General features: G+C 46.7%; 1 protein-coding gene across 1 annotated transcript in view; it reads left to right on the top strand.

Moving 5' to 3' along the window:
- Positions 1 to 9,618, top strand: part of XPO4 (exportin 4) — a gene marked incomplete at its 5' end in the record, with an annotated part of 69,691 nt that extends 60,073 nt beyond the window's left edge. The window contains 8 exons of the mRNA XM_013007774.3: positions 576 to 597; positions 682 to 975; positions 1,806 to 1,986; positions 4,876 to 4,994; positions 6,502 to 6,632; positions 7,086 to 7,203; positions 7,560 to 7,652; positions 9,399 to 9,618. Of these exons, the coding sequence (XP_012863228.2) occupies positions 576 to 597; positions 682 to 975; positions 1,806 to 1,986; positions 4,876 to 4,994; positions 6,502 to 6,632; positions 7,086 to 7,203; positions 7,560 to 7,652; positions 9,399 to 9,596 (1,156 nt within the window). The remainder of the gene's footprint in view (positions 1 to 575; positions 598 to 681; positions 976 to 1,805; positions 1,987 to 4,875; positions 4,995 to 6,501; positions 6,633 to 7,085; positions 7,204 to 7,559; positions 7,653 to 9,398) is intronic.
- Between the last annotated feature and the right edge of the window lie 1,746 nt (positions 9,619 to 11,364).

Raw genomic sequence — 11,364 nt, 5'->3', positions numbered from 1 at the left:
CAAGCTGTTTCTAGTTAAAGAAAGTGTATTACCAAATGGATAGCTCTCCTCAGAACTAAGACCCCTTCATACTGGGTGTGAGGACTCCCCTTTAGGCCCCACACAGGCTGATCATCTGAATGTATGTTCTTGGCAGCAGGAGTTGGGAACGGAAAAATAGAGCAGAGGAGAACTTAGTGTTGGACTTGACCATGGCAGCAGAGATTGGCAAATGACGATCCCTGGGCCAAATCTGTCTTCAGTCTGCTTGTTTTAAGTCAGGTTTTACTGAAATACCGGGAAACTCAATCTGCATGCTGTGAAGGCCTGCTTCCCTGTGACCGTGGCAGAGCGGAGTAGTTGGGACAGAATCTGTGTGGCCTGCAAGCCTAAAAGTATTTGCTCCCCGGCCCTATGTAGAGCAAGCACGCAGCCTTTCGCTGTGGTGGCTTAGTTCTCCAGCCTCTGGCTGCGTGATGGGTTGTGGCAGTGTGGTGTGGGCGCACTCAGGAGTCAAGCTCAGGGCCTTGCGTTGGGAGCACCCGCAAAGCAGCCACTGTAGACACCGGTTCCTGTTGCTCTGTTGCCTCTGCAAGAGCCACCACCAACATGTTGCCTGTTTGAAAAGTGAGTGTTTATCCAAACCGCCAAAAGAAGCCATGTGACTTGAACTTTCAGGACTTCGGCGCTGCTTTTTTATAGGTCCTTCAGCCACTGCAGCAGCGTTTCCTACGCGTGATCAATCAAGAGAACTTCCAGCAGATGTGTCAGCAGGAGGAAGTCAAGCAAGAGATCACTGCCACGCTGGAGGCGCTCTGTGGCATTGCTGAAGCCACCCAGATCGACAACGTGGGCATCCTCTTTAACTTCCTCATGGACTTCCTTACCAACTGCATTGGGCTGATGGAAGTGTACAAAAATACCCCTGAGACTGTAAACCTCATTATAGAAGTTTTTGTCGAAGTCGCACATAAACAGATATGCTATCTCGGGGAGGTAAGCACTTTCTAATTTAATACCATGAGGACTAAATAGTTTTCAAACCCAACATCACATGATAAGATTCACTACACTTCTTTTTAAATGTAATGAATATTATCTTCTAAAAATATCTTTCTGTCTCAAAAAGACTTTCAGAAAAGACTTTCAACAAGAACTCACAACTCAGAGGAAAGCATACAGAATGAGTTAAAAAAAAAACCCCAATCTTAAAAAAAGTGCTAAAAACCAGTGATCTCACTGATCTGCTAATCTGTCAAACTCAAGTGAGAAATAGTTGCTGCAACAGACCCATCTTGGTAGAAAGCTGATTTGGACTTTAGTATTTTAAATGACAGTTTCTATCTTTATTTCAAAAATTAGGTGGATGTCCAATCACAAAGTCTGATACCTTTAATAAGAAGAGATGGTTTTCTTTGTCTCATTAAATTGCTTTTGGAAATCTGTTTCAATGCATTTGCGTGTGTGCAGACGAGTGGGAGCCTCGCCTGGGCTTTCAGACCCCTTGTGGCTACTGACCAGCTCTGACACACAGACGAATGGCAGAAGTAAAGTGGCTCTGTCCTCAGTGTTTGCTCGTCATCAAGTGAACAGAAATTGAGTTCCAGTGTTATTGTTAGAAAATGACTAATACCTGAAACATAACTAGATAACCTAAGCATATGCCTTTTCCTTATGGTTAATATGTTAGTAGGGATTCAGAGAAGTGTCAGACCCCCTGTTGGAATCCAGAGTAAATTTGTCTCAGTTGTATTTTGAAACATCATGAATATGTGCATTTCCGATCGAGGTTCTACCTTGTATAATTTATGAATATTCCTTTACAGTCCAAAGCCATGAACTTATATGAAGCCTGCCTTACCTTGTTGCAAGTGTACGCTAAGAATCACTCAGGGCGGCAAAGAGTAGACGTGACAGCAGAGGAAGACCAATACCAAGACTTGCTTCTCATTATGGAGCTCCTCACGAATCTTCTGTCCAAGGAGTTCATAGATTTCAGTGACACAGGTAAGACACAGGAGGCTGGTATTGCTTTTTTAAAAATGTCTTATCCAAGCAAAGGGCTGTCTCTTAGTGAAAGCCCACGGGAAGATTCGATGTCCAAAACAGGTGGCCTTCAGTATCTGGTTGGAGTGAGGTTGGGAACCAGCAACCCATCCTCTGTCTTGGCTCTTCCCCCTTGAGAATGATAGTTGTAATATCTTCCATGGGTTGAGCCATTACCAGACTCTGTTCATGCCTATCTTGTGACAGAAAGTGGATACCATTGCTAGATACTCAGTTTTCTAGATGAAGAAAGTGATTCAGAGTGCTTATGTGGCTTCCCCACAGATCTCTTGCTGCTAGGTCACAGGACTGGGGTTCAGATCCCACCACATGCCACACTCTCCTCAGGGATGCTTTGTTGAGTAGCCACTCGTCCGTGTCCTCGTCGACCTGAGCACTTCATGGACTGCAGCTGGGCCTCACCCGGTAGCCTTCAACAACATGGCCTTAGGGAAATCACTTAACCCAACCTGCTCTTTACCTGGGTGGTAAAATGGGTATTGCAATAAACGTCGTTCGCCCTAATTTAATGATCAGTCCTAAAGTATCTTTGGTACCTAGCACAGTGCCTGGCTACCATCAGTTGAAAGATAGCTGTTATTACAGGCAAGAACCTAATTAAAACCTTGTTAACATGTACACAAAAGGTAGGCCAAAAGGTACTGCTACTAGGGTTCAAGTTCCTACATCCCTAGGTTTATTCTGAACAAAACAGGTTTAAACATGTCTGCCATCAGTGAATAGCTGCAGGCACGTTCTCTCGGTATTACACTTGTTTTAGTCTCACTGCCACGCCTTCAACAACAAATAACAGCAAGATAATGTTTGCACCCTGATGAAGAAAACGGTTTTGAGGTCAAGCTTAGTAACCAAATTTTAAAAAAACTCAAAGTGTACATCTTTCTCACATCATTGAAGCTTTGCAAGAAGTTGATAGGAGTGCTGCCCCACGTGAAACAACAGCTTGTAGATGGACCAGGCATTTCAAGGAAAGACCGAAGTTCTTAGAAAATAGCCAAGAGAAAGATACCCATCAACCTTGACACAGGGAGAAACCGGCTGAAGACCAGGCGCTGGTGGAAGAAGACCAGAGACGCGACCTTGGTGTGATATCGACTGAAGTGGAGAATCGCACGTGGTTCAGCATTTTCCTTTGGAAGCTAGAGGCTTGACCTCAACAAGCATGTGGCTCAGTGGGTGCCCAAAACCTCAAGTGAAGATGAGCTAATCCGACAGGACTGAAGCTAATGAGTATGGCAGGAGTCCTGGCTTTATCAAGACGATCCAAAAAGCAAAAGGTCCAAGCGAAACAGTGGCTTCTGCAGGGAATCTTCTAGACTAGTTAAATTCAAGGTAGAGAAGAAAGCTCAGAAGATTATGATTTTTGGTTTTTTTTTAGTGGAACAATTTTGGTATTTTCTCCAAGGAACACAGGACACTTCAGGAACTTATTATGAAGAAATTTTCATTAAAAAATCGAGAATTACATTGGTGGGGAAAAGGTCAAGAGAAGTAAGTAGGTCGAGAATTTTCCCCATCCCGACCATACATCTGCTCATTCTTCAAGGTGAGCCAGGGCTGTCCAAGGAGCATTTCACTGAAAAACCCTGACTCATTCACCCCTCAACACCCCTGATCTCTCTTAAGGCTCCCCCCCGCCCCCAAACTCAGTGAACATGATTTAGAGTCTTTGATGATAGCAATAGTGCCGTGTTCATGTGGTAGCCATCAAAAAGCAGAATTCTCAGTGGAAGGGTTAGAGGTGGAAGCAACGTCAAGAAACCACAGTGTCACATTTTGATGCCAATGTCAGGATGGCTCCCATGCTCCTGGAGCAGTGCTTTTTGACTTGCTGTCGTTTATTGTTTTCCTTCCCTTTTACTTTACTGCTGTGCTTCCTAAAGTCAGGTAGAGCTTAGTTTGTAAGAAAGAAATGAGTCAGTTTCATTTCATATGCTGTATAAGCATTTCTCTCTCTCTCTCTCTGTGTGTGTGTGTGTGTGTGTGTGTGTAATTTGTTAATTTTCCTTGTTCATGGAGCTAGTATCTCTCCTGTGATAGGCACTATCAGACTCACAATCTAGACGGTCTATTGTCCTCTGCAATTAACTAGGCGCTCTAGGGTAAATTTACACAAAACTTCTTTAGAGTGCTGCAAAGCTAGGAGGTTATTACTTTGAGGACTAAGGTGCATTTGACCCAAGCCATGGTATTTTCATTCGGCTCATGTGTGTGAAAGTCAGACGGTGAATAAGGAAGACTGAGAAGAATCGGTGCATTTGCATTGTGGTGCTGGAGAAGAATACTGAAAGTACCATGGACGGCCAAAAGAACAGCCGCTTTTGGCCTGCAAGAAGTATAGCAAGTGCCTCTGATCAGGCTGGCGAGGCTTATCTTACATGCTTTAAACATGTCGGGAGAGACCAGTCTGGTCTCTTTACCAGCCTGGTAAAGTAGCGGGGCAGCGAAACAAAGGAAAGACCCACCACAAGATGATGGACACAATGGCTGCAGCAGCGGGCTCAGGCATAGGCTAGTGAGGATAGTGCTGGCCTGGGCAGTGCTGCTTTCCGGGGTTGCCGAGTCGGAAACGACTCGATGGCACCTAACCACCGCGACAGGTGCGATAATCTGAGAAGCCTGCCTCTTGGCTTTAAGCAAATTCATTCTGTATCAGAACTCAGGACAGCAAGGACTATTGGATGGATTCTTTATTACCAGCTAATGGATTTATCTTCACGCTAAGGCTTGAATTTAAGAGTAGATCCTTGAATATAAGAGTAGATGATAGTGACTTTGGGCATTTATTGAAGTTACAGTGACTGGAGTGTGTTCCTTTTACTTTCCTAGATGAGGTATTTAGAGGACATGAACCAGGGCAAGCAGCCAACAGATCTGTATCCGCAGCAGACGTTGTTCTGTATGGAGTCAACCTGATTCTGCCCTTGATGTCTCAAGATCTTCTGAAGGTAATTCAAAAGAAGTAAAGGTAGATAATAAAACTAGTATGTGCCGGTGTCACATCGTTCTATTTTAGACTCGACTACACCACTTGTTGATTTAGTTGTGTCTCTTGAATGAAGGAAACTGGTGGCACAGTGGTTAAGCACTCGATTGCTAACCAAAGGGTCAAACTTACCAGCCACTGGCGGCAGGGGGGGGGGCGGGGGAACACTGCAGTGGTCGGACTCTGCCCTGTAGGGTGGGTAGGAGTCTGAATTGACTTGACAGCAGTGGATTCGGGTTTTTGTTTTGTCAAGCACACATGGAAACAAAAATGTTGAGCTCCTTTTACTGCAATGCACATGTGTGCAACAGATCCCCCCCGCCCATCCCCAGTCCTCAGTTTCTGACCCTGACATCTGTGCTCGCCTGCACTTCAGTGAAGGACGGGGTTGGGCTGCTACTGGAAAGCTGGTCTCTTAACTAAGTGGGCTCTAGCGTTAGCTGGTTGGCCGCCCTTGGTCGTGATTCCGTGAGTAATGTCATCTCTCCGCTCTTCTCTCCTGGAGCATTGTTCTCAGTTTGAGAGACTGGGCAAAGGGAGGCACCTTCCAGGTCAGCCCATGTAGATGGGATTGTCAGAAGACTTGTGCAGCTTCTCAGTGCTTGCGCATCCTCGCTTCACTGTGCTTTGGTTTGCCCAGTCCCCACCAGGCAGTGGCGAGGGGTGTATATGTGACATTGCCCCACCCCCCTTTTCCTTTCTTACTTCTGTGCCCACGTGGGTGACGTGGAGGAAGAGAGCTAGAGGAGCACTTGGAAGGAGAGTCTAAGCATGAGAGCATGGATGGGTTTCCAGGCCAGCCGGAGATGGCTGTGCTCGTTCTTCAAAAAGTGTTCCTGACTCCGGGAAGGACGGACTGAGCCAGTGGGGTGGGTTTGCTCTTAGGTCCTGTTGGCTTGCTTGATGGCTGGTTTGTTTTCCATCAGATTACCATGGAATAGTCCCAGGAATAGTCTCTTCAAGGCAGTTCAGTGGTAGATTATTTGCTCTTCGCCTCACCTCTCCGGGATGATCCGACTAGAAAGTCACTTTGGAAGTGGGAAGGACTGACCGCTCCTTTCTGAGTGTAGCCTTCACCATGTGTATCGCTTTCTTGTTTTAGTCTAATAAGCACGAATGGAATAAACAGGTTTACATAGCTTTTTACTACCAGGCTGTTTAGCCATTTCCGAGCTGCCTGCCTCGTTTACGCTTCCCATGCAAGCACAGAAGGTCCGGAATGGACTAGCTTCTCTTGCTGTCCAGACAAGAATGGCCCCTTTTGCATATTGTTCCCTTCTTCGTAAAAAGTTACTTAAAATGCTTCCTACTGCCCTTCAACTTAACCTTTCCATTGGATCAGGCTTTCCTGCTTGGGTTCATGCACATATTTTTAAAATCATTGTACTTAGATGCTTATTTCTTTAATTGCATTTCCTGAAAATGCAACTCGAACAATATTGTCTAAATGTTTATTATTTCTGTTTCAGTTTCCAACCCTGTGTAATCAGTACTACAAATTAATTACATTCATCTGTGAGATATTTCCTGAAAAAATTCCACAGCTTCCTGAAGATCTCTTTAAAAGCCTCATGTACTCCCTCGAACTAGGAATGACATCGTATCCTTTACATGAGCGTCACTTGTTACCTGGGGGAAAGACCTTACTTACAGAGAAGTGTCTAAAATTTGTGTTCGCTTCTTGTTTTGTGGTTCCATTTTATTCCAAAAGATGTTGCCTCCGTAGTTGTCTAATTCTGTGTTCCTCGTGCTTTGTCGTCCTGGGTGCATTTGTGACAGTCTGCCTTGAACTGCGTTTGGCAGCATGTGCCACCTCCATCATGGCCCTCTCCAGCGCTTCACGCCTTGTCTGTGTCCTGAGCAGAAGCAGACTGGAAGTCGGCAGTCCTGGACCCAAGCCACGTGGCAGAAACATTTGAGATGTGCTTGACACTAACAGGTTGACATGTGTATCTCGGTCTCCATTTCTAGCTATTGATAAGAGCTCTGATTTCTTGATCTCTTGTAAACCAAGTCACTCCCATGCGGTTTGTTCCTTGACCCGCATGCTCAGGATGAGTTCGGAGGTTTGCCAGCTCTGCCTGGAGGCCTTGACGCCGTTAGCAGAACAGTGTGCGAAAGCACAAGAAACAGATTCACCGCTTTTTCTGGCAACACGGCACTTTCTCAAGGTAAGCGATTTAGGCGACAGGCAGCAAGATCACCTGCTAGATACATCCGAATGGTGCACCAGCTTGTCCTCCAGCAAGGAGCGGCACTGAGGGCGGCGTGCTTGCTCTCTGTTTGCTGTTTGTCTTGGGAGAGATTTGGGATCTTTGATTGGCCAGCGTAATCGGATGCTTGATAATTGGAAGTTCTCCATGGGTTTTTCAGAGCTTCCTCTCGTGAAATCAGTCTGAAGAAGTAAATCAAGATAAGCGTCGCGCCCCCCTCCCCCCCCAGCTTTTTCTGAGTGTGGCGGGCCGGGGTGGTGGTGCCTATCCCACCATCAGTGAGTTCTCATAAGAAATCCGTGTTGTCATTTCAGCTGGTGTTTGATATGCTGGTTTTGCAGAAGCACAGCACCGAGATGACAACAGCTGCCGGGGAAGCGTTCTACACACTAGTGTGCTTACATCAGGTATCGGGGAGCAGGCCCCTGCCCCAAACTGGGGGGGCCAGCACTGCAGGGAAGTTGTTCAGACCTGCGGCTCCCTATGCCTGCAGGGTGTATACTCTCTGTGGTTCTGGCCTTCCACTCTGCAGGGCAGGGTTCAAAAATTTCAAGGAAAACTCCATTTCCTTTAACTTCTGTTTGTCCAGGAACTTTCTGAATCCACCTGCTATTTCAAAGCGAGGGCCGCATTTCTTAGCTCTAACTTTGTAAAAGTTGACCCAACAAGCCACCTGTAATAGTTACTGCACCCACCTTTTCCCTTTGCTACCATCACCAGCTTCCCTTCCAAGTGCCTGGATGGCCACTGCCCCAGAGCTTGCCCAGAAAGAACTGCCCTAAGGAAGCCACCAGTGTGGACACGCCTGGCTCCTGGGAACATATTTCATGGTCTGTTGTCTTTCAGTTGGCTGGTCAGGGACACACGATGAGTAAGCCAAGCCTGGGGGAGAGTTGACAGAAATAGTGTATCATTTCATTTTGTTTTGTGGAGCCTTTGAAGAAACTCTGAAGCACTCACTGATTTGAAGAAACATTATCTTGGCTCAGGTGCCCGGCCAGTATCAGAAAGAATCCTCCTGTTGGCCCACCCCCTCCCTCCGTTTCCCATCTCTCGCACCCGTCTGGGAACTACCAGTTAACACTTGCGACTGCTTGGCAGGCCGGGTTTGATTTCATTTCCATTTTAAGACAGAAATGGGATTTGAGGACCATCTCATAGTACTCAAGAGTCCCTTCCTACAGTCTGTTACCCATCTGTACTCCAAGCTGAAGGTGCTATGAGAATTAGGACTTTGCTCTCTGCTATAAAGATAGACCATCCCCAGGTGGTAGCTTCTCTTCCAGGTCTGTGACCCCTCTCTGTCATTTGGTTTCCTCAGTGCTTACCTGGGAGGTAGTGTCCCCAGAGAGAAACTCCAAACACAACTGTATACCTAGGAAAGAAAATGGGGACTTGTGAATAGCTAGGATGCTACCCCAGAGGTGGACCCCCACTTGGTCTGTATCAGACTGAGCCTTGGACATGGAGATTAGGGTAGCCACCTTGGCTCCAGGCATGTGGCTAAGGGGTTGCAGTGCTGCAACTCTTGTTTGTTTTTTCCGAATGGCCTCTTCCTGCTGAGCTCAAGCTCTAGGTGTGTGACCCTCCTGAGTGCTCTCTCCTGCTTCAGAAAGGACGACACACACCTGCCCAGCACTCCCACCAGCCTTGGTGTGAAGGGTGGCGGTCCTTAGGACGGAGTTGACAAGTTGTGCCGATGAAGCCCTGGAAAAGAAGGGACAGTCACATAGCAGAGCTTGCCTTTGTGTAAATTGCCAAGTAAATTAATGATGTGCTTTAAACACACTAAAGAGGCGGCACCACACAGTCGTTAATCATATGGGCTCGGAGCCCGAGGGCTGGGCTGCTGGCGTACGGGGGGTGGGGGGAGGGTGTATCTTGACTATGTGACACTGTCTCACTGTGTTGCCATCACACTGTGTCTCAGAGCCCCACCTGTAGACCAGGCACATACCCTGTGCCTCCTCCAGAGCGTGGCTGTCCTTAGGCGCCGAGGTCATTCATGTGAGACATGGGCACAGTGCCTAGAACAGAGAGCTTCCCGGAAGTGTTCGTTATCAAAGAGCTGTCCAGTTCCGCCCTCTAGCCACCCAGCCTGTGCGCTCTCCTAAGGACGATGGGCTTTCATGTACACATTCTCTCTTCCACAGGCCGAATATTCTGAATTGGTGGAAACCTTGCTATCAAGTCAGCAAGACCCCGTTATTTACCAGCGGTTAGCAGACGCCTTCAACAAGCTGACCGCCAGCAGCACTCCTCCCACGCTGGATCGGAAGCAGAAGATGGCCTTCCTCAAGAGTTTAGAAGAATTTATGGCAAATGTTGGTGGCCTCCTTTGTGTAAAATAAACAACAAAACGTAACGCTTAAATTAGATCCTTTCTGCAAGTGCACTGCAATGCCGACAGTTGACTTGAGTCTCGTACCTGTTCCTCGTTGTTTGGATCTGGAGAGCCTGCCCGTTTGCTCTGTGAAGCAGGAGAGGGCAACTTTGAGTCTGCTTCTGCTGTAACTGTCAGCCACACTCTGTCATATAGGTATTGTAGATTTTTAGCAGTGATTTAAAACGTTCAAAACGAAATTCCATACATGTGCAAACAGATATGGGCACCACAAAATACGTATCCAGTGCCTTTCCCCCTTTTTTCAAACAAAAGTGGCTAGCCAAAGTTTAGGAATTGTTATTGTCACATGAGTACCTGCTAGGCCAGTGTTTCCCAGAATGCTCCCTTGGGTCACTGTTATACCCGGAGAAGCTGGTAGGGAAGGCAAATTTGGGGGCCCACGCCTAAGATCTGTGGTCAGAATTTCTGGTTATTGGCATTTGGAATCTTCATGTAATAAGCTCCCCACCCACCAGCTGAGGAGCTTTGAAAATCAGGCAAAAGATATGGAAAACTGAGGAGATTTTTTTGTTTTGTTTTTTTGCTTTCAAGCTTTCCCCCCCCCTCTTTGATGATTACGTTTGTGATTGACAGAATGGGGGAAATAGCACCAGCTGTTTGTGGGCATCTTTTTCGCATACATACATGTTTTCTCCCACGTGCATGTTCTCTCACACACGCATGCACACGCACTCGCTCACACTTAATCAACACGGGATGGCAGGTTTTGGATAATCTAGGTCTCTGTCGTGCTCCGATGCCTAAACTTTAGGTGGTGATGTGTGTATTTTTGGCCCATGAAGAGAACTTAGGAACCGTAGCCATTTCATTGCCTTAATTTTTAAAAGGAAAGTTAAAAAGGGGTTTGTTTGAGTAAGAAATCAAGTTTTCATGCATCAGAGTAGGGTTGTGCGTTTGCTGCCGTTGGCTGGCCTCCCCTCTTGATGGTGAAGTATTTATGTAGGGTGTGGGCTGCTAGGGAAATGAAAGGCCCTTTGCTGTGGAGCCTCACTCAGAGCATGTCTGTCCAGACCCAGAGCCTACTCCCTGATTGACTTGCTTAAGCAATAACTATTTCAAAGGTTGTAAATGACTAATTCACATTGTAGATTGGGGCAGTGGGGATACTAATTATGTGAGAGTGGGTGTTCTACTCGATTCACGACACGGCTTTTATTGAGGAGGTGAGAAAGCTCACCTTCTTTCTAGTTGGATGTTTTCTCATCAGGAAGTCTGGTCTGCTGCCATGCCCCCTTCATTCCATGTGGCTGCCAGTGATGACACTGAGGGCTCGGGCATAGGGAACTCTTGGCAGTCCCATAGGCGGCCCTCAGTGACAGCCAGTCCCCCTGTGGGGTGGGTGCCCTCTGGCTCAGAGGAGTGGATGTCCCCTGCTGTCTTCTGGATACCTGTATGCAAAGCCATCCCTCAACTATATTTTTATATGTGAACTGCATAAAGCATATACTTCTCCACCTTAGTTGCTGTGCAAAATGGTCTGGCTCTGCCATTTCCATTGAGAGTTGACAAGATTAGAGCTTCTAGATAGCAGCCAGCCTGAGCACAGTTGACAGTGGGTGCCAGGGAGCCCAAGCCTTGGGCCGTAGCTTTTGAGGAGCTTTTTTTTAAAAATCATTTTATTAGGGGATCATAATCACAATCCATACACACATCAATTGTGTAAAGCCCATTTGTACATTCATTGCCCTCATCATTCTCAAAACATTTCCTCT

This window comes from Echinops telfairi, unplaced genomic scaffold, assembly GCF_000313985.2.
Source record: "Echinops telfairi isolate 266 unplaced genomic scaffold, ASM31398v2 ScPeMD7_2565;HRSCAF=3150, whole genome shotgun sequence".
Lineage (NCBI taxonomy): Eukaryota > Metazoa > Chordata > Mammalia > Afrosoricida > Tenrecidae > Echinops > Echinops telfairi.
This window is presented reverse-complemented; position numbering and strand designations above follow the sequence as displayed.